The sequence below is a fragment of the Rhinopithecus roxellana genome, chromosome 14 (assembly GCF_007565055.1).
Source record: "Rhinopithecus roxellana isolate Shanxi Qingling chromosome 14, ASM756505v1, whole genome shotgun sequence".
NCBI classification, from domain to species: Eukaryota; Metazoa; Chordata; class Mammalia; order Primates; family Cercopithecidae; genus Rhinopithecus; species Rhinopithecus roxellana.
Genome location: NC_044562.1, coordinates 132,255,657 through 132,277,676, shown reverse-complemented (window position 1 = coordinate 132,277,676; position 22,020 = coordinate 132,255,657). Strand labels below are relative to the sequence as shown.

General features: G+C 38.2%; 1 protein-coding gene across 1 annotated transcript in view; it reads left to right on the top strand.

The window, feature by feature from the left end:
• Positions 1-22,020, top strand: part of MAP3K2 (mitogen-activated protein kinase kinase kinase 2) — a 98,015-nt gene that overhangs the window by 40,191 nt on the left and 35,804 nt on the right. The window contains exons 2-5 of the mRNA XM_030916897.1: positions 10,391-10,452; positions 13,918-14,036; positions 15,522-15,562; positions 17,634-17,733. Coding sequence (XP_030772757.1) covers positions 10,446-10,452; positions 13,918-14,036; positions 15,522-15,562; positions 17,634-17,733 — 267 coding nt within the window. The 5' untranslated portion in view covers positions 10,391-10,445. The remainder of the gene's footprint in view (positions 1-10,390; positions 10,453-13,917; positions 14,037-15,521; positions 15,563-17,633; positions 17,734-22,020) is intronic.

Here is a 22,020-nt window from a genome sequence, read left to right as displayed (position 1 = left end):
AAAGAGACAAAATCAGAGAGTCCTTGCCGGATCCTTACCTCAGTATCTCACTAAATCAGGAAGTATATTTGGCTATGTGTAATAAATACAAGGGGTTACCAAATGAGGGATTTGCTTCTATCTTATTATCATTCTGAAGACTCGAGGTAGTCATCATGTACTCTATTTTAACTTACTGCTTTGCCATCCTAAGCATGTGGCCAAGGATTAAAATACCTAACAAATTGTTTTACATAATTGGGAATTTGAAGCTTAGCTCTGTCTAGATTGGAGATACAGATTTGAGAGTTAGTTTATAGGTGATGTTTCTTCAACAGACTCAATAGAATGAAAAGAGCAGTAGTGCAAGAATGAAACTTCAAATGGCCTAAGCATTTACTAGCCAGGCAAAGAAAAAGAGATTCTGAAGCCCACTCAGGTGAGATGTGGGAAGTGGGGTGAAGAATGGAGAATTGTGAGAGTGCATTGCCATGGAAGCTATAATGGATATTTATGTTTTTAGCCTACCATTACTTAAACAGCCTTTTTTGTTGTTGTTTGTTTTTTGCAGTAGTGGGGATGGCATCATCCATTGTGTTAGTCTTGGTGGAAGCAGCAGTGTTCTGTAGTATAACCTTTACTGTAGTAGAATATAACATCAAGAAGTAGGGAAGTTGGCTGGTCTTGGTGGCTCATGCCTGTAATCCCAGCACTTTAGGAGGCCAAGGCAGGTGGATTCCTTGAGCCCAGAAGTTCAAGACCAGCCTGGGCAACATAGCAAAACCCTGTCTCTACAGAAAGTACAAAAATGAGCTGTCCATGGTGGTGCGTAACTATAGTACCAGCACTTGGGAGGCTGAGGTGGGAGTATCACTTGAGCCCAGGAGGTCAAGGCTGCAGTGAGCCATGATTGTGCCACTGCATTCCAGCCTGGGTGACAAAGCAAGACCCTGTCTCAGAAAAGAAAATAAAAAAACAAGAAGTAGGGAAGTCAAGATTATATGAAGTAAGCCATGGCAGGGACTTTGGAATTTATTCAAAGTGTTGCAAGAAACTACCAGTACTTTCTGACAGAGAGCATTAACATTCTCTTACTTTTTAAAAGGATAATCCTTATTGCTGTATGGAAAATGAGTTATATTAGAGTTTGGAGTAAAATCAAGTTGATCAGATATGAAACTAGTAATCCATGCAAGAGATGATTATGGCTTGGAGTAGTGATACATATTTTAAGGAAAAGCTAATGGGATTTGCTGGTGGATTGGAATATAAGGTGAGAGCATGGGAGGAATTCAAGCTATCCCAAAATTTTTGTTTTGAGCTATTGGAAAAATAGAGATGCTTCTTGATAGAGAAGACTAGAGAAGAATAGATTTTTAAAAAATATATTGTTTTAAAATTTTTTTCTTCTGAAATAATTTTAAGTTCCAGAAGTTGCAAAACAAATATAAAGAAATTTGTTTTGATTATTTGAGAGTAACTTGCTAACGTGAGACCTCATCACCCCTGAACATTTTAGTTTGTAATTGCTATCAATAAGGACATTTTCCTACATATCCAGAATCCAACTGTCAAAATCAGGAGGTTAACACTGATAGAATTATATCATCTAATCCACAGAAACCATTCAAGTTTTGCCAGTAGTCCCAATAATGCTCATTTTAGGAAAATAATTCAATCAGGATTATAATTTGCATTTAGTTGTTGTGTCTTTTTGATGCATCTCAATCCAGAACAGCTGTAACGTTTCCTTGACTTTCATGATCTCGACAGTTTTGAGGTTTACAGAGCAGTTAATTCTTAGACTGTTCCTCAATTGGTATTTGTCTAATGCTTTCCTATGAATCAATTCAGGTTGTCAGTTTTTGGCAGCAATATCACAGAGGTGATGTGGTAGTCTCAGTGTATCTTACCAGGTGGTACTTTTTTTTAATTTTTAAAAATTGAGGAAGTCAGGCCAGTTAGGTACATGGTTTCAATTTGCCTGTTACTGATGATCTTAACGTGGATCACTTGACTAAGCTTTTTTTTTTTCTTTTTTTGTCTGCTGGGTTTCTACACTAAAAAGGTACTCTTTTTTTCCTTTGAAAAATGTGTGGAAAGATTATTTTTTGGAGATGGTATGTTGAAACTAAGTAACTCATTCCTCATCATACTTTTCATCCACTAGTTTTAGCATTCGTTGATTTTTCTTGGTTGAATTATTACTTGATTATTTCTATTGATGATTGCTGAATGGTGGTCTTTCTAATTTTATTACTTCATTAGTTGACATTCCACCATAAGAAAAAGCTTTCTCTTCCTCCCATTGTTGATTTATTTCTTTATCTTTGTTTTTATGGACGCACGGTTTTCTCCTTTTTTTTTTTTTTTTTTGTTTCAGGAGATGGGATCTTGCCATGTTGTCCTGGTGGGCTACAAACTCCAGGGCTGAAGTGATCCTCTTGCCTCAGTCTCCTGAGTAGCTGAGATTACAGCTATTGTGCCCAACCTCACTGTTTCTTTTTTTTTTTTTATTTGAGACGGAGTCTCGCTCTGTCGCCCAGGCTGGAGTGCAGTGGCCAGATCTCAGCTCACTGCAAGCTCCGCCTCCCGGGTTCACGCCATTCTTCTGCCTCAGCCTCCCGAGTAGCTGGGACTACAGGCGCCCGCCACCTCGCCCGGCTAGTTTTTTGTATTTTTTAGTAGAGACGGGGTTTCACCGGGTTAGCCAGGATGGTCTCGATCTCCCGACCTCGTGATCCGCCCGTCTCGGCCTCCCAAAGTGCTGGGATTACAGGCTTGAGCCACCGCGCCCGGCCCCCTGTTTCATTTTTTTTATTCAGTGGGCCCGTAATCCAACATTTTTATTTTGATGTTCAAATTGTCCCATATTTGGTTAGTGGAATCCCTTTCAAGCTGTGCCTGTGGCCTTTTAACATGTCCCCATAGTCTTTATGTACTTTCTTTCTGGTTCAGTGAGATGTTTTAGGCTCATTTTGCAATTACCTCCTCTAAATCAGCTATATCTCAGCCATATTCTGGTTCCTCTGCCCTCCATTGGGGTTTGGTACTTACAGACATCTGGGCAGGAAGGTAAAACTCCATCTCTACAGAAAATTAGCTGATCATGGTAGCAAACACTATAGGCTGAGGTGGAAGAATTGCTTAAGCCTGGGACGTTGAGGCTGCAGTGAGCTCTGATAGTACCACTGCACATCAGCCTGGGTGACAGTGCAAGACTGTGTCTCAAAAAACAAAACAAAATCACCTGAAAAATTTAGTTGAGAATTTAAATTTTTATTGAAAGAGAATATACTAGATAAAACTTCCCCAACCACTTTGTGACTTTCTCTATGTGCATATGTATGGTCAGAGAATTTCCTATTCCAGCTGACTGTTTCCTCAAAAGGTAAATTGGAGTGATAATGGTATTATGGAAAGTTTACTTGAGTAAGAAATAAGAAACAGGTATTCAAGTCTTAGCTTTGTCCAACTTTATAAGTTATATTATCTTTTTGACCCTCAGATTTTAAAATAAGATGTTTAGACTAGATGTTTTCTTCTCAGCTGTTTAAAATTTAGTCTTATATTTGTCTTGATTAAAAGTCCTAAAAACTGAGGTAATATAGTGCTTACCCTTGAAATGGGACTGATTGGCATGAGGAATGGAGCACTTTCTCGAGGCCAGGCTAGGTGGCTCACACCTGTAATCCCAACACTTTGAGAGGCCGAGGCGGGAGGACTGCTTGAGCCCGGGAGTTTGAGACCAGCCTGGGCAAACACAGTGAGATGCCATATTAAAAAAAAAAAAAAAAAAAAAAAAACCAGCCAGGCATGATGCGTATCTGTAGTCCCAGCTACTTGAGAGGCTGCAGCAAGAGGATCGCTTGAGTCAGGAAGTTGAGGCTGCCGTGGCAGTGATCATGCCACTGCACTCTAACCTGGCAACAAAGTGAGACCCTGTCTCAAAAAAAAGAAGAAAAAAAAAAAAGAAAAGAAAGGAACACTTTCATGTTTTATGTTATACTCTGTGTTAATAATTTTTACATTTTTTTCTTTGATAGGAAAAATTAAGCTTAAACATTAAGGAATTCCTTAATGTTACTTGACATTTGAAAATTATATGATTAAAAAGAAATTAAAGTTGTCAGTGCTTATAAGATGGCAGCATGCAAGAAGGATAGCATGGTTGTTTTTGTAAAAATTTGAATTGGTTGTTTTTGTAAAAATTTGAATTAGTTGCTAGTATTTGAAATTGGGAAGATCTCACATTAAAATTTGGATTAGGGCTTTTTGAAAAAACAGTGTATCTGATAATACTGAGCCTGAACTTCTGTAGGCAGCTATTGACTAGAGCTGAGGCAGTTGCCTTCTCTAGGTGAGCAAATGATCTCTAGTTATTCATAGAACCTGCCACTTCTATTTTGTTTCCTTCCTTTCTTCCTTCCTTCCTTTTTCAGATATAATTTGCATACCATGAAATTCACCCTTTTAAATACTACAATTCAGTAATCTTTCATTTATTCACAAAGTTTTGCAACCATTGCCACTGCCTAACTCCAGAACATTTCCTTATCCCCCAAAAGATACTTCATACCCATTTACAGTCATTCCCCGTTTCCCATACCCTGGCTTTGGGAAATCACTAATCTGCTTTCAGTCTCTGTAGATTTGCTATTCTAGACATTTCATGTAAGTAGAATATGGGGCTTTTAAAAAATCTGGCTTGGCCAGGTGCGGTGGCTCAAGCCTGTAATCCCAGCACTTTGGGAGGCTGAGGTGGGTGGATCACGTGGTCAGGAGATCGAGACCATCCTGGCTAACACGGTGAAACCCCGTCTCTACTAAAAATACAAAAAATTAGCCGGGCATGGTGGCAGGCGCCTGTAGTCCCAGCTACTCGGTAGGCTGAGGCAGGAGAATGGTGTGAACCCGGGAGGCGGAGCTTGCAGTGGGCCCAGATCGCACCACTGCACTCCAGCTTGGGCGACAGAGCCAGAGAGACTGTCTCCAAAAAAAGGCTTATTCCACTTAGCACAATGTTTTTAAGATTTGTCCATGTTGGAGCATGTATCAGTACTTTTATTCTTTTTAATGACTGAATAATATTGATGGGCGATGGAGTCTCACTCTGTTGTCCAGGCTGGAGTGCAGTGGCATGATCTGGGCTCACTGCAACCTCTGCCTCCCATGTTCAAGCAGTTCTCCTGCCTCAACCTCCCAAGTAGCTGGGATTACAGGCTCCTGCCACCACGTCCAGCTAATTTTTGTATTTTTAATAGAGATGGATTTCACCAGGTTGGCCAGGCTGGTCTCAAACTCCTGACTTCAAGTGATCTGCCCGCCTTGGCCTCCCAAAGTGCTGGGATTACAGATGTAATTTGTAAGCCACCACACATGGTCAGTAATATTTCCTCATATGGATATATGACATGTTTATCTCATCAGTTCATGGATATTCGGGTTCTTATAAATAGTGCTGCATTAAATGTACAGGGTTTTGTATGGTTATATGCTTTCAGTTATCTTGGGTATATACAATAGGAGTGGAAATAGTGGCTCATATTTCTTCACATTTTCATTACCACATGTCATTGTCTTTTTGATTATAGCCATCCTACTGGATGTGAGGCAGTATGTCATTTTGATATTTATTGTCATTTCCCTGCTGACAGATGATATTGAGCATCTTTATTTTTCTTTTTCAGTATTGTTGTGGCTATTCAGGGCCTATTGCAGTTTCATATGAATTTAAGGATCAGCTTTTCCATTTCTGCTGTAAGAGGCCATTGGAATTTTGATAGAGATTTCACTGAATCTGTAGATAACTGGGAGTATTGCTATCTTAAAATATTGTTTTCTCATTCATGAATATGGAATGTCTTTCTGTATATTTAGTTCTACTTTAATTTCTTTCAACAGTGTTTTGTAGTTTTTAGGGTGCAAGCTGCATTTTTTGGTTGTTGTTAAATATGTTCCAAAGTGCTTTATTCTTTTTGATGCTATTGTAAATGAAATTGATTTCTTAATTTTATTTCCAGAATGTTGATTGCTAATGTATAGAAATACAATTGAGTTTTGAATGTTGACCTTGTATCCTGCATCTGTACTGAACATGTTTATTAGTTCTAATATTGTTTTTTGTTAATTTCTTAGGATTTCCTGTATCTAAGATTGTCACTTGCAAATGGGCATAGTTTTACTTCTTATCCAATCTGGATTCCTTTTATTTCATTTTCTTGCCTCGTCTTCTGACTAGAACCTCCAGTACAATATTACATAGATGTGGCAAGAGTGGACATCCCTGTATTGTACCTGGCCTTACTGGGAATGTGTCCTGTTTTTCACCATTATCAACTTTATTACGTCCTCTTCTGTTTGTTATCTTTTGAGTGTGAACGGGTGTTGAAGTTCGGTACATGCATTTTCTGTATGTTTTGAGATGATTTGGTTTTTGTTCTTTTTTTTTTTTTTTCCCTTGAGACAGTCTCATTCTGTCATGCAGGCTAGAGTGAGTGCATTGCGTCATGATCTCTGCTCACTGCCAACCTCTGCCTCCCAGGTTCAAGGAATTCTCCTGCCTCAGCCTCCCAAGTAGCTGGGATTACAAGTGCCTGTTACCATGCCGGGCTAATTTTTATATTTTTAGTAGAGATGGGGTTTCGCCATGTTGGCCAGGCTGATCTGGAACTCGTGACTTCAGGCGATGCGCCTGCCTCAGCCTCCCAAAGTTCTGGGATTAAAAGCATGAGCCACTGTGCCTGGCTGGTTTTTGTTCTTTGTTCTGTTAATGTGGTTTATTACATTGATTGGATTTTAGATGCTGAACCAACCTTGATTTTGTTGCATATGTCCCAAATGTGCATGTTATATAATTTGTTTTTTAATGTTCTCGGTTAGGTTTGCTAGTATTTTATTGAGATTTTTGCATCTATTTGTGAGATATTCATCTTTAGTTTTCTCATCTTGTGATAGCTTTGTCTGGTTTTGGTATTGGAGTAATACTGGCTTCACAATGAATTGGGAAGTGTTCCTTTTTTTTTTTTGGAACCGTTTTTGTAAATTCTGTAAATGTTTGAAGCGATCTGGTCCAGGGCTTTTGTTTGTGAGAGATTTTTCTTTTCTCATTTAGTCTTTTTATAGGTCTGTTCAAATTCGTAATTTCTTCTTGATGAGTCAGTTTTGGTAGTTTCTTTTTAGGAATTTGTCTGTGTCATCTAAGTCATCTAATTGGTTGATGTACAATTGTTAATAGTATTCCCTTATCCTTTTTATTTCTGAAAGGTTGGTGTAATGCTCCCTTTTTAATTCTTGAATTTGATTATTTGTGTTTTGCTGCTGCTTTTGATTAGTCTAGCTAAAAGTTTATTAGTTTTGTTGATCTTTCCAAAGGGCCAATTTTTGTTTTATTGATTTTTAAAAATTTCAGTGATGTTTTTATTTTCTACTCGCTATTCCTTTAGCTTGTTTCAGATTTAAATTGTTCATCATCTTCTAGTATTTTAAGGTCAAAGGTTAGGTTATTGATTTGACATCTTTCTTGTTTGTCAATATAAATATTTACAGTTATGAATTTTATCTTTCGATGCATCCAGTAAGTTTTGGTTTGTTGTGTTTTCATTTTCATTTATCTCAAAGTATTTTCTAATTTTTCTTATGCCTTCTGTTGACCCACTGATTATTTTTGAGTATGTTTTTTAATTTTCACATATTTGTGAATTTTCCACATTCCTTATGTTACCAATTTCTGATTTCATTGCATTGTTGTCAGGAAACACACTTTGTGATTTCAGTCCGTATAGTTACTGAGATTTGTTTTATTACCTACTATTTGGTCTGTCTTGGAAATGTTCTATATGTATTTGAGAAGAATGTATATTCTGCTGTTTGAGGTTGTTCTGTAGGTGTCTGTTAAGCCTAGTAGTTTTATAGTGTTGTAAAAGTCTTGTATTTCCTCATTGATTTTCTGTCTACTTATTTTATCCATTATTGAATAGCAGGGCATTGAAATCTCCAACTTTTATTTTTGAATTGTGTGTTTCTTCCTTGAATTTTATACTTTTTTGTTTTGTATATTTTGCGACTCTGTTGTTAGGTGCATATAAGTTTATAATTGCTATATCTTTTTGATGTATTGGCTATCTTTTATTATAAAATGCCCTTTGTCACAACAATTTTTGTGTCATAATCTGTTTTGCCTGATAGTGGTATAGCCGTTGCAGGTCTGTTTTGACTACTGTTTGCATAGTGTATCTTTTTCTATCCTTTTACTGTCAACCTATTTTGTCTTTGGATTTAAAGCGTGGACCAGGCATTGTGGTTCATAGTCCCAGCACGTAGGGAGGCCAAACTGGGAGGATCAGTTTAGCCCAGGAGCTTGAGACCAGCCTAGGTAATCTGTACAAATCTTTTTTTAAAAAATGAGCCGTGTGTGATAGCGTGCACCTGTGGTCCTATCTAATCGGGGGTGCTGAGGTGGGAGGATTGCTAGAACCTGGCAGATCAAGGCTGCAGTGAGTTGTGATCATGCCAGTGCACCGCAGCCTGGGAAAGAGAGTAAGACCCTGCCAAAAGAAGAAAGAGAGAGAGAGAGAGAGGAGGGAGGGAGGGAGGGAGAGAGGGAGGGAGGGAGGGAGGGAGAGGGAGGGAGAGAGAGAGAGGGAGGGAGGGAGGGAGGGAGGGAGGGAGAGAGAGAGAGACGTGTCTGTTGTAGGCAACATATTCGGGTCAAAATGTTTAGGACCAGAAGTTTTTTGGATTTTTTCATATTTTGTAATATTTGCATATACATAGTGAGGTATCTTGGGAATGGGACCCAAGTCTAAACATGAAATTCTTATGTTTCATATACATCTTATTCATATAGCTAAAGATAATTTTATGTAATTTTTAAATTGTTTTTGAGACAGGGTCTCGCTCTGTCACACAGGCTGGAGTGCAGTGGTACAGTCATAGTTCACTGCAGCCTTGACCTCCCTGGCTCAAGCAGTCCTCCCACTTCAGCCGTCCAATTAGGTAGAACTACAGGCATGCATCACCACACCTGGCTTTTTTTTTTTTTTTATTTCTTTTTTTTTTTTGGTAGAAATGGGAGTCTCCCTGTGTTGCCCAAGCTGGTCTCAAACTCCTGGGCTCATGTGATCCTCCCACCTTGGCTCCCCCAAATTGCTAGTATTGTAAGTGTGAGCCACTGCACTAGCCAACAATATCTTAAATAATTTTGTGTCTGAAACAAAGTTTCTATTTTATTACCCTTGTAGGCCTCTTGCATGGGGGAATTTGGGCATGCATGGAAAAGATAATATTGCAGTGGAAGGGGCTGGGAGGGTCTTTTTTCTCCTGGGGGATGCTGAATAAACTGTGAGTTGTGCATCTGCCTTTTGACTGTGACATACCACATGAGGTCAGGTTTGTGGAATTTTCCATTCATAGTGTCATGTTGGCACTCATCGTATATTTTTCATCTTATTTTCTAGTTGACCTGGGGATTGCAGTTAACATCTTGTAATAACATAGTTTGAGTTAATATCAACCTAATTGCAATGGTATACAAACAGTTTTTTTTTTTTTTTAAAGAATTTTTGTTTTGTTTTGTTTTTTGTTTTTTTTTTAGGCAGTCTGACTGTATTGCTCAGACTGGAGTGCCACAGCTCACTGCAACCTCAACCTCCCAGGCCAAAGTGATCCTCCCACCTTGGCCTCCCAAGTAGCTAGGACTACAGGCATGCACTACTGCACCTGGCTAATTTTTTTATTTTTTGTATAGATGGGGTTTTGCTGTGTTGGACAGGCTGGTCTCGAACTCCTGGGCTCAAGCAATCTGCCTGCCTAGGCCTCCCAAAGTGCTGGGGGTGTGAGCCGCTGCGCCTGGCCATAAACACCTTTCTTTTATGTAACTCTGTCCTTTCCCTTTCCTGTGTACTGTTAATATTATATGACAGTATATTATGTATTGTTATGTATTGTATACCCAGCAACACAGTTATAATGATTGCTTCATGCAGGTTTTTTCTTTTTAAACCAATATATTAGTTTCCTATTGCTGCTTATATAGAAAAAGAGTTAATGTAGCAGGCCTGATTGCTTATTTTTAGAAGGCCTGCTTAGGAGTCAGTCTTTGGCTGACACCTGAGAACTTGGATTTCAGGAGGGTTCCTGCCTCTAACTGATAATGGTTTGTACAGACACTATGGTTTATGCTTGAATACCTGCTTTTCTTCTGGGAGTCTGGAATTTTGCTATGTGTTAGGCAAGGGGGTGCCTACATGATCAACCTGCAATATAAAACACCTCCCCCCAGCGAAATGTGTAAAGTATTCATATTATATATTTCTCATTAGTATTATTTATAGTTTTTTTTTTTTTTTTCATTTCGTGGCTCCTTTTCTGTTTCTTTTTATTAATATGTTAATCTGTTTTATCTTCTAAGGCAATGCTGATGGGAGAACCATTTTCCTAATTTTCAAATTGTTGAGCTGTTTGCCATGATGGGTGAGTTCAAACTAAAAGCGTATTTCAGCTATAATTAAAAGATAGAATGGAAGTGAAAAAACTGTCTCTATTATGTGCTATTTATGAACCTTTTTATAAATAAATTTTATGATATAGCAGATTTATGAAATGTTTTATATTTACTTAATAGACTTAATTACTTGTGTTGCTATAGTTTTAGAGTGATCATTTTATGCATAACACAGTAGGGACATTCAAAATAAACTTAAGATGTGTTGTGATTTGCTTAAAGTCTGATGGCAAGAGAGGAATCATAAGATTTTATTTTATGATTCATAGAGCAGCAAATCATTGGTGCTCAGGGATGATATGTTATACAACTCTTGGTCGTATATTGTGGTATGATGTTAGTTTAAAGAGACTAAAGTATGGGAATGGATTTTGTATGTTCAGTTTACGTATCATTTTGTTTTCCTCTTTACCTCCTTTTTGTTTTTTCCTTTTCTCCTTTGTGTTAAGGGTTCTAGCATGAGGCAGGGATTAGACAGGAAGGCACTAGAAGGAAATGGAGTCATGAATGGCCTACCCTATCCTAAATCAAGAAAAATGGGACTGAGTAGTTGGATGCTGAATTTTGAAACTTAGACTGATCCTGGGATTTAATTCTGACATTTACTTGCCAGAGTTTGCCTTTATCACACATTTTCTACTTCTTGCTTAACAAAACAAATACACACACACACACACACACCCCTCATGAAGAACTTATATTTGCCCATGTGATGAAAGTGGGGGCTAGGACACTTTCACTATGTGTCATTGTAGCAAGTTTGTAAGCTTAGACTTCACCTTCCTACTTTAAAATTTTTCCTTCCACTTCCTCTTCTGTAGTCGTGAGGATCAGTGCCCTCTTGTAGCCCAAATTCTCTACTCTAGTTAGCCTTACTTTCAGCTCCAAATTGGATGTACTTTTACTGAACTCCTTTCAACTTTTCATTTTGGCTGCTGTCGCTTGTACTCTGTGTATCGATCAAATTTATTTTTGTCAGCCTCAAATAATACAGCTCTATAGAAGGGCAACAATCATTGCTTAAAAACATGTATAAATGTAGTCACAGAACACCATGACAGATGTTTGAATTTTTGATTGAGGATGTTCTTCTGTTAATTATTTTTCAAATATCATGAATAAGCATATAAGGTATTTAATTCAACATTTCTGATAAAAGATTTTTGAAAAAATTATTTTCCAAATATTTTTTGGTTTTATGCTCAATTGAATGTCCTTCCAACATGTGTCAGAAACCCATTGTACTTACCCATAAGTACATAAGTGAAACCGCGTCTCTACTAAAAATACAAAAAATTAGCTGGGCATGGTGGTGGGCCCCTGGAGTCCCAGCTACTCGGGAGGCTGAGGCAGGAGAATGGTGTGAACCTGGGAGACAGAGCTTGCAGTGAGCCGAGATCACGCCACTACACTCCAGCCTGGGCAACAGAGTGAGACTCCATTTCAAAAAAAAGAAAAAGAAAAAGAAAAAAGAAATGAGTATATATAAATGTGATAATCAATTTTAGCCAAAGGCCCTCCCCCAAGGCTTTTGACATTGTAAATATTAAGTATATAAAATTGTTTAAATTCAAATGTTTAGGTTTCTTCTAATAGAAATTAGAAAAACATAGATAGATTAAGAATTAGAGTTACCACTTTGGGAGGCAAAGGTGGGAGGATCACTTGAGCCCAGGAGTTCAAGACCAGCCTGGGCAATATAGTGAGACTCCATCTCTACGAAAAAAAATAAAAAAAGAATTAGAGTTCTTCTGTCCCTAGTGTAGAATTAAGGATTTACTTTTTTTTTTTTTTGGACACGGATTCTCACTCTCTTGCCCAGGGTGGAGTGCAGTGGCGTGATCTCAGCTCACTGCAACCTCCGCCTTCTGGGTTCAAGTGATTATCCTGCCTTAGCCTCCTGAGTAGCTGGGACTACAGGCGCCTGCCACCATTCCCGGCTAATTTTTGTATTTTTAGTAGAGACTAAAAGTAGGGTTTCACCATATTGGCCAGGCTGGTCTTGACCTCCTGACCTTGTGATCTGCCCCCCCCCCCCCCCGCCCCCAGCCTCCCAAAGTGCTGGGATTACAGGCGTGAGCCATTGCGCCTGGCCAAGGATTTAACCTTCTTAAAGAAGGTCACATCAAATGCTTTTATTCCAGTTGAGATCGTTCTGAGCTTATTGATGGGTGCATCTATTGTGATTATATTGTACCTGTCTGTGGCTTGGTTACCTATTTGGCTAAACTAACATTATGATAAAACTTTATTTTATAAAAAATACTTGGGGAAGGATTATAAAATTTTCTCTTAACCTGGAAATATTAATAAATTAATAAAACCAATAATAAAACCTTGTAACCATTACTTTTAAATTTTAATATGGAAATAATTTCACTACAAAATAGAATATATGAAATGTTACTAAAAATTAGTAAATTAGAGAAGTCAACTATTTGTGTGTTTGAGAGACTATTAGGGCTACTGAATTGTCAGAATATTTTTAGTGATTCACCTTGTAGGATATGGCATGTTTTTTTACTACTCCAAGAACATAAGTTACTGCTCACCAAAATGGTTACATTTTAAAATGTAAACTGTAAATTAAAGTCTCTTGATTCCTTTATTTACCATTTGTGGTTATCATTAGTAGAATTGATTTACTAGTGAAAACAAATTAAGTTGTTCCTGACGTCTTCCAGAGAGCTTATAATTGGCATTACTGGCAGGCACATGCTTTTAGTCTCAGAAAGAAACAGTTGGTATATTTAGAAGAGTCTAAAAGTTCATGTTCATGTTCATGATCCTTTCTCTCAGTTTTATGGACTTGGTACTTTTTCTAAAGAAAGGAATTTTCTTACATTGTTACTGACCACGATCTTTAAATAGTCTGTTTTTAGTCTTGTCAAACCTTATGGTGAAGAAGTTTGAAAGAGCATTTCCAAATACAGTAGGCCAGTATCCACAGGTGAAGCTTTTCTTTGTTGCTGACTCTTAAGTATTGATGAAAGAAAAAAAAAACCTTCCAAAATTAAGTCTGTACTTTGAACATAAGTGCTAAGTAATGATAGTTATACAAAGTTGTTTATTTTTTTTCCTCTACTTTTTAAAAGATTTTAGATATCTTGATGTTTTATTTAGGAGACATAGAAAAGAATTCGTTTTAACAGGGCAGTTTTGACCTTATTCTAGGATATTAAATCAGTGGAAGAATCAGAATGACTTCATCTTGTCTATTAGTGTCACATGTGTGGACTAATGGTAGATCTTGACTCTGTTGCAATTTTATTTTACCAAAAGGATAGGCATTAAAAATGTTCTAGATGGATTTTTGTATGCAATTAATACATTCTCTACTTTAAATTTTATAAATTTTGTGTGATGTCTATACATGTTGATATATATGTCACAATTACAATTCTATATATGTGTTTTATTTCAAAATTACCTAGATGATCAGCAAGCTTTGAACTCAATCATGCAAGATTTGGCTGTCCTTCATAAGGCCAGTCGACCAGCATTATCCTTGCAGGAAACCAGAAAAGCAAAATCTTCATCACCAAAAAAACAGGTATTTATTTTAATAAGTATATTTTGTTTTTCTATGAATTACTTTCCTTTAATACCCTAATCTTATGGAGAACTTGTTTAATGTGTTTAGCTTTTACACTTTCGAATCAAGTATTTTGTTAGTGTTTGTTATACATTTTCCCATTAAGAGTGTGTGTTCATCTGTTAACAATAGCAAAGACATGCAATCAATCTCAATGCCCATCAGTGGTAAACTGGATAAAGGAAATGTGGTACATATACACCATGGAATTCTTTTTTTTTTTTTTTTTTTTTTGAGACGGAGTTTCGCTCTGTCGCCCAGGCTGGAGTGCAGTGGCCGGATCTCAGCTCACTGCAAGCTCCACCTCCCGGGTTCACGCCATTCTCCTGCCTCAGCCTCCTGAGTAGCTGGGACTACAGGCGCCCGCCACCTCACCCGGCTAGTTTTCTGTATTTTTTAGTAGAGACGGGGTTTCACCGTGTTAGCCAGGATGGTCTCGATCTCCTGACCCCGTGATCCGCCCGTCTCGGCCTCCCAAAGTGCTGGGATTACAAGCTTGAGCCACCGCGCCCGGCCTACACCATGGAATTCTATGTAGCCATAAAAAAGAATGAGATCATGTCCTTTCGGGAACATGGATGGAACTGGAGGCAATTATCCTTAGCAAACTAATGCAGGAACAGAAAACCAAATACCACATATTCTCACTTATAAGTGGAAGGTAAATAATGAGAACACGTGGAGACTTAGAGGGGAGCAATAAACACTGGGGCCTACCGGAGGGGGGAGGGCGGGAGGAGGGAGAGGATCAGGAACAATAACTAATGGGTACTAGGCTTTAATACCTGGGTGACTAATCTGTACAAACAAAGCCCCATGACATGAGTTTACCTGTATAAGAAATGTGCTCATGTACCCCTGAACTTAAAAGTTAAAAAAAAATTTTTTTAAGTATGCATTCATAAAGAATGGTAGCATTCTGCAGCCGAGGTTGACCCCTTCCCAGAAAAAATAAGGAAGCATTTCATTTAATGTGGTAACTGTTTTCCAAAGCTGACATTTCATCCATATTTCAAACACTTAAGCAGATTGTTTTTTGTTTTGTTTTGTTCTTCAGATAGTCTACTCTGGATTTTTAGAAATGAGGATGATTTTGATTTTGATAAATCAGATTAGTTTGGAATACTCAGCATGACATACAAAAATATAATATTCTGTATTTCCCATAACAGGATCAGCAAATGTCTCATACTCCTGGTACCTTCACTAGTAGATCTTGGTGTTCTTTCCTGTTGAGCCCAGATTCAGCAACATAATTCTTAACTTTTTAGCAGACACTATCAATTGTTTGGAGCTGGTACAGAAATTCAAACTTCCTTCCTCGTCTGGTCTATTTTAAATGAATGGCTAAAAAACAATATGATTTAGAAATTGTAGGAGTTTTATCTAATCTCTGAATGATTTGTCTGATCTCTGAAAGACTCAATTGTCATTTCATTACAGAATGATGTCCGAGTCAAATTTGAACATAGGGGAGAAAAAAGGTAAGGAAAGAAACATTACATGTTAATTAATTGATTTAATCAAATGTGTATTCTAATAAAGCTGTTGAAAGGTTCTTTTCAGATTTGAATGAAGTTTCATGGTTTACAAATTGAGAATAGAGTAGTCCTTGGGAATGTGTAATGTGTTTAGACTTAAGATAGATAACGTATGTCAAAATGCAGGCTAAACATTAGAAATGATTAATGTCTTTGCAATTTTCAGAGATAAATAAGATCACTGCTTAATACAGCCTTTAAATACAGTCATTTCCTTTTATTTTTATTTGAGGGAAATTAAGTATATTTTTCCTTGTAATTGTTTCATCCCTCCAGATACTATATAGCATTTATATATGTGAGCTTAACACTCACAATTCTGATTATTCACAAGAGACCTCAGTGCTATGACATGTATGTCATTAGCAATGTTGAGGAAAGTGAATTGGACTAGTGGTTGTAAATTATTTAGCAGAGATGTAAACCTAGCCTTCTACTTGGTATCCGTATCTCAGTGCACAAATTATAGGATGGTAGTTGACAACAAAATTGCTGACAAGACCTAATGGGAGTTAAGGCCGATGAAATTTTTTTTTTGAGATGGGGGTCTTACTCTGTTGCCCAGGCTGGAGTGCAATGGCGTGATTTTGGCTCACTGCAACCTCCACCTCCTGGGTTCAAACGATTCTCCTGCCTCAGCCTCCCGAGTAACTGGGGTTACAGGCGACTGCCACCATGCCCGGCTAATTTTTGTATTTTTTAGTCGAGATGGGGTTTCACCATGTTGGCCAGGCTGGTCTTGAACTCCCGACCTCAGATGATCCATCTGCCTCAGCCTCCCAAAGTGCTGGGATTACAGGCATGAATGAGCCACTGTGCCTGGCCTGACGATGGAATTTCATATCTGCTAGTAGTGTCTCATGAAATAATGTAGTGAAAAGCCTAACAGTTTTAAGGATTTTAAAGTGGCGCACAAATCATATAAGCGTATTTTATATAGAAATGTTTAAAACTGGAATATATCAGATAAACCATGGAACTCTCCAATCTGTTTTCCTATTTAAGATTCTTTTATGGATATTTTCCCAATTTTTTCATTCATTCAGCATTATTTGTTGAGTACGTAGTATATATATGCTAGGCCCTAGAGGAATAAAGGGAGCAAAGCAGACATAGTCTCTTTCCTTATGGGTCTTATAGTGTGGTATTGGTGGTCTTCAAGCTTTAGGTGCATGCTCAAGGGGCAGCACAGGCCAATCCTTTGGAAAATAGAAAGAAAACACTAAATTTTAATCTTTTAAAAATATTTATTTTGGAAGTGTGCCTACATGATACATGTACCCCAAAATGTTGAGTTGATAAGGATACAGAAATCAAAATTTGAATCCCTGGAGAACAACTTTATTCTTTTTTGGAGACGGAGTCTCGCTCTGTCGCCCAGGCTGGAGTGCAGTGGCCGGATCCCAGCTCACTGCAAGCTCCGCCTCCCGGGTTTATGCCATTCTCCTGCCTCAGCCTCCCGAGTAGCTGGGACTACAGGCGCCCGCCACCTCGCCCGGCTATTTTTTTGTATTTTTTTTTAGTAGAGACGGGGTTTCACCATGTTAGCCAGGATGGTCTCGATCTCCTGACCTCGTGATCCGCCCGTCTCGGCCTCCCAAAGTGCTGGGATTACAGGCTTGAGCCACTGTGCCCGGCCAACTTTATTCTTTTTAACAGTTTCATTTCATTCTGTTATAAAGATGTCACATAGTTAAGTTTAATCACTTTACTCAATAAACATTTTGCATTGCTGTTTAACATTCATATGGTAGTTTCAGTGCAAATTAAAAACTGCAGAAAAATTTGAGAATTTCTTTCTTAAAATTTGTATTAGGATAAAACAGACTTCAGAGTTTTTGAATTTTGGGTTGAAAATTTGTGCCTGTGATAAAAAATGTGCTTTTGTAGTGTTTAAGTAAAGTGAATATTTACATAATTTAAAGTTAATTTTGTATCTCTCTAAAAGGAGATAACTGTTGCAAGTTTATTACTTTACCTAAGAAAATAAAATCCTAAAATTGTGTTTATATAGAATCCTTCAGTTCCCTAGACCAGTTAAACTGGAAGATCTGAGATCTAAAGCTAAAATTGCCTTTGGACAGTCTATGGATCTACATTATACCAACAATGAGGTAAACACATACAGTTTAACTTTAGTAGATCTTATCTTGAAAAGTAATGTGTTCGTTTAAGAGACCGCTTTTAAGACGTGTTTTTATTTAGGGATTGATAAATATATGGTATATCAGAAGAATAAAAGCTAAGTAAATTTTAACTAAAATGGATTTTTTTTCATTGTGGAAAATAATAGAGGGTGCTACTATGCAAATAATTGAATGAGGGCATATTATAGGGGAAAATACATGTATTGGAATTTTGCTGCTTATTTATGGTTTTGTTTTTATTCTATGTACTTTATTGATGAACTGTGTTTTCCTGTCATACTCTACACTTGGCTACAGATGACAGAGCTTTGGTAGTTAAACAATTGAGTTGAAGGATTATTTTAGTGTTGGTCAGGGCTCAATTAGATTATTATGTTTGGGAATCAGTACATATGATCTTAAGGGGCTTGCTTTAGCAATGAGGAGCTCTGTGTTGTGGAGAAACCCCTTTTTAATGTTCTGTAAACTTAGGATTGGATTCAGTGATCTTTGAAGTTTCTTTTAGTTCTTGGGATACTATGAGATATCAGGATCTTGTGATCTTAAAATTTATAGGACAATTTAGTTAATAATTGGGTTAGTAATTAGGTGAATTTGGTTTTTATATTCAGAAAGCATTTATTAATTTTTCAGGCATCATGCTATAATTTATAAGTTGCAGCGCCTTATAGAGTAGACCTGATAGACTTGTGGTACAAGCAAGCCGTTAATAAATGAGCTGTTTCAATATATGAAGTTCTTTGAAAGAAATGCATAAAGTAGGCTAGGCATGGTTGCTCACACCTGTAATCTCAGTACTTCGGGAGGCCGAGGCGGGCGGATCACGAGGTCAAGAGATTGAGACCATCCTGGCCAACATGGTAAAACCCCATCTCTACTAAAAATACAAAATTTAGCCAGGCATAGTGACGCATGCCTGTAATCCCAGCTACTTGGGAGACTGAGGCAGGAGAATCGCTTGAACTCGGGAGGTGGAGGTTGCAGTGAGCTGAGATCGTGTCACTGCACTCCAGCCTGGTGACAGAGCAATACTTCGTCTCAAAAAAAAAAAAAAAAAGTGCATAAAGTATTGTGATGAAGAATAAAGGGCAGAGCACAGTGGCTCATGCCTATAATCCCAGCACTTGGGGAGGCCAAGGCAGGAGGATCACCTGAGGCCAGGAGTTCAAGACTAACCTGGGCAACATCACAAGACCCCATCTCTACAAAATAGTAAAATTATCTGAGTGTGATGGCATACACCTGTATGTTTGGGAGGCTGAGGCAAGGGGATCTGAGGTGGAAGGATAGCTTGAGCCCAGGAATTTGAGGGTACAGTGAGCTAGAGTTGCACCACTGCACTCCAGCCTGTATGACAGAGTTGTCTGAACATAAAAGAAATAATTTTTAAAAAAATGTCTTGAACTTGTGTCATTATCCCATAGGATGATTACAGGGGAACCAAGACATATCTTTTTTTCTTTTTTCTAAAATTATATTATGGAAAACTTTCAAATGCCAAGATACATTAAGACTACAGTATTGTCTTTATCTACTAGCCTAGTAGGTCTATCAAGAACAATGAGGTTAGCGTGACATGATTTGTCCATATTATACCTGTGCCAGCTTGTAAGAACGGCTGTTTTTTTTTTTTTTTTTTAAATGACTTTTCCCAGTTTGCTGTGTAATTTTTTTCTGGGGTTTTCTTGAGGATTGACATCAAGCTAACATTATTATTATTATTATTGTTTTTTGAGACAAGGTTTCACTCTGTCCACCCATGTTGGAGTGCAGTGGCCCGATTTCACCTCATTGCAACCTTTGCCTCCCAGGGCTCAAGCGATACTCCTATCTCAGCCTCCTGAGTAGCTGGGACCACAGGCGGGCACCACCGCGCCCGGATAATTTTTGTATTTTTGGTAGAGACGGTTTCACCATGTTGCCCAGGCTGGTCTCAAACTCCTGAGCTCAAGCGATCCACCTGCCTGGGCCTCCCAAAGTGCTGGGATTACAGGCGTGAGCTGCTGTGCCTGGCCTGATCTGTATTTTTAAGAACCCTTTCCCATTTTCTAAAAATTGGAAAATTGCTCCATTTTTAGTTTATTTTTCTCATGCTTTCTGAAGGATTTCTGTCAGTGGTTCTACCATTATATTTTGGTGGCGTCTTGGCAGGAATGTGGTAGAGGTGGCATTAGGGTAAGATTACATTTAAGATTTCTTGCAACCCTGAGATTCTGTGAGTGAGCCGTGTCCTGTCTCATATCTTGACATATTGTCCCAAGCCAAATGCATCATCTTGGACACTGGGGGTAGGAAAATCTTACTAGTTTTGTGGACATTTGGACAAGCAAAAAATTCATTTATACTGCATGTCATTCCACTTCTATAAATATTTTTTTCTAGTGTAATATTAATTTCTCTGTTCAGAATGAACTATTACTGTATAAACTTCCAGTTGGCTAGAATTGAAACTTTAAGGAAATGTAAGCAGAAATATAAGCTGGGGTTGTTTGGATTTGTTAGTTTGGCTTATCTTTATTTTTTTTTATTTTTATTTTTTTTTTGAGACAAAGTCTTGCTCTGTCACCCAGGCTGGAGTGCTGTGGCCGGATCTCAGCTCATTGCAAGCTCCGCCTCCCGGGTTCATGCCATTCTCCTGCCTCAGCCTCCCGAGTAGCTGGGACTACAGGCGGCTGCCACCTCGCCCGGCTAGTTTTTTTTTTGGAGCTTTTAGTAGAGACGGGGTTTCACCGTGTTAGCCAGGATGGTCTCGATCTCCTGACCTCTTGATCCGCCCGTCTCAGCCTCCCAAAGTGCTGGGATTACAGGCTTGAGCCACCGCGCCCGGCCTGGCTTATCTTTAATAAGGTGTGTGTGTGGGTGCGTGTGTGTGTGTGTGTTATGAGGGTTGGGTGTGGAGGTGTTCAGGGTGTGTGTGTGTGTGTGTCAGTGTCATGGGGGTTGAATGTGGAGGTGTTCAAGCCAAGTAAGGATTTTCTAAGATCACTTCCATTTTAGATGAGTAGAGCAGGAAAAAAAAATTTTTTTTTTTGAGACAGCATCTCCCCGTCACCCAGGCTGGAGTACGGTGGCACAGTCATGGCTCACTGCAGCCTTGACCTCCCCAGCTCAATCAGTCCTCCCCCCTCAGCCTCCTAAGTAGCTGAGATTACAGGCATGCACTGCTATACCTTGTTAAGTTTTGTATTTTTTGTTGAGATGTGGTTTCACCATGTTGCCCAGGCAGGTCTCAAACTCCTGGGCTCAAGCAGTCTGCATACCTCAGCCTCCTAGAGTGCTGCGATTACAGGCGTGAGCCACTGCGTCCAGCCTAGAGAGCCTTTTAATGGCTGTCTTGACACTTCACTGTGTAAAGTCAGGAAGATAATTCAGTTCTTTCAGATTTCAGTTCTATTTAATGGTTCTCAAACTCAATTTTAAGTTTCCTTCCTAGAAAGGATTTATGTCAACAAACAACTGATTTATCAAAAATAGGCCCCAGAGGGTGTTAGATTTCATGAATGAGACTGAAATGAATTCACCAAGCAAGAAAACATTCTCTGATTTATTTAGTATAATGTAGATAACCTGGGACTTGTTCTTGACTCTTAATCCTCATTTTACAGTTTATAATAGTTTGTAACCTTAGAACACAGGCAGGATCACATTAGGTCTGTAGGTAGTGCCTAAGCTGCTGCACCAGACACTCCTCCAGGATGTTCACATTTTACAGCAGCAAACTGAAGAAGAGCAGAATAATTTATGTTCATATTTTTTTTCTGTCATTTGACTTAGTGTTTTTTCCCCCAAAAGTAGCAGTATCTTGGAGAAGTAAACAATCTAGTTATAAATGTGTAGTAAAAGTAAGTATTCAGATTTTCCCCTCAAATGAAAAATCGGCAGAAGTCATTATCATTGCTTTAAAATGTTTTCCAGTGCTTAAAAAGTAATAGACTATTGAAGATAGAAGCAAGAAATACCAGTATGTTTCATAATTGGTGGGAAATAGAAATGTATTTAAGTAGATCAATAGATCAGGCTTGTTCTATGATACCAAACAGTTGATAATTGTATTTTATTAGAAAAAAATTCTCATCGAGCAAAAAGAGCCCAGTTAGTTGGTCACTTACAGTAATACAAAATTAGCTACAAACAGAAATTGGGATTATATTTTAAGAACAGAGTAAGTAAGTGCAAGCAGATTATCTGATGGAATTCACATGGATCCTTCTTTATTTTTGTGTCTGGCAGCATTTCTTATAACAAGGACTTTTT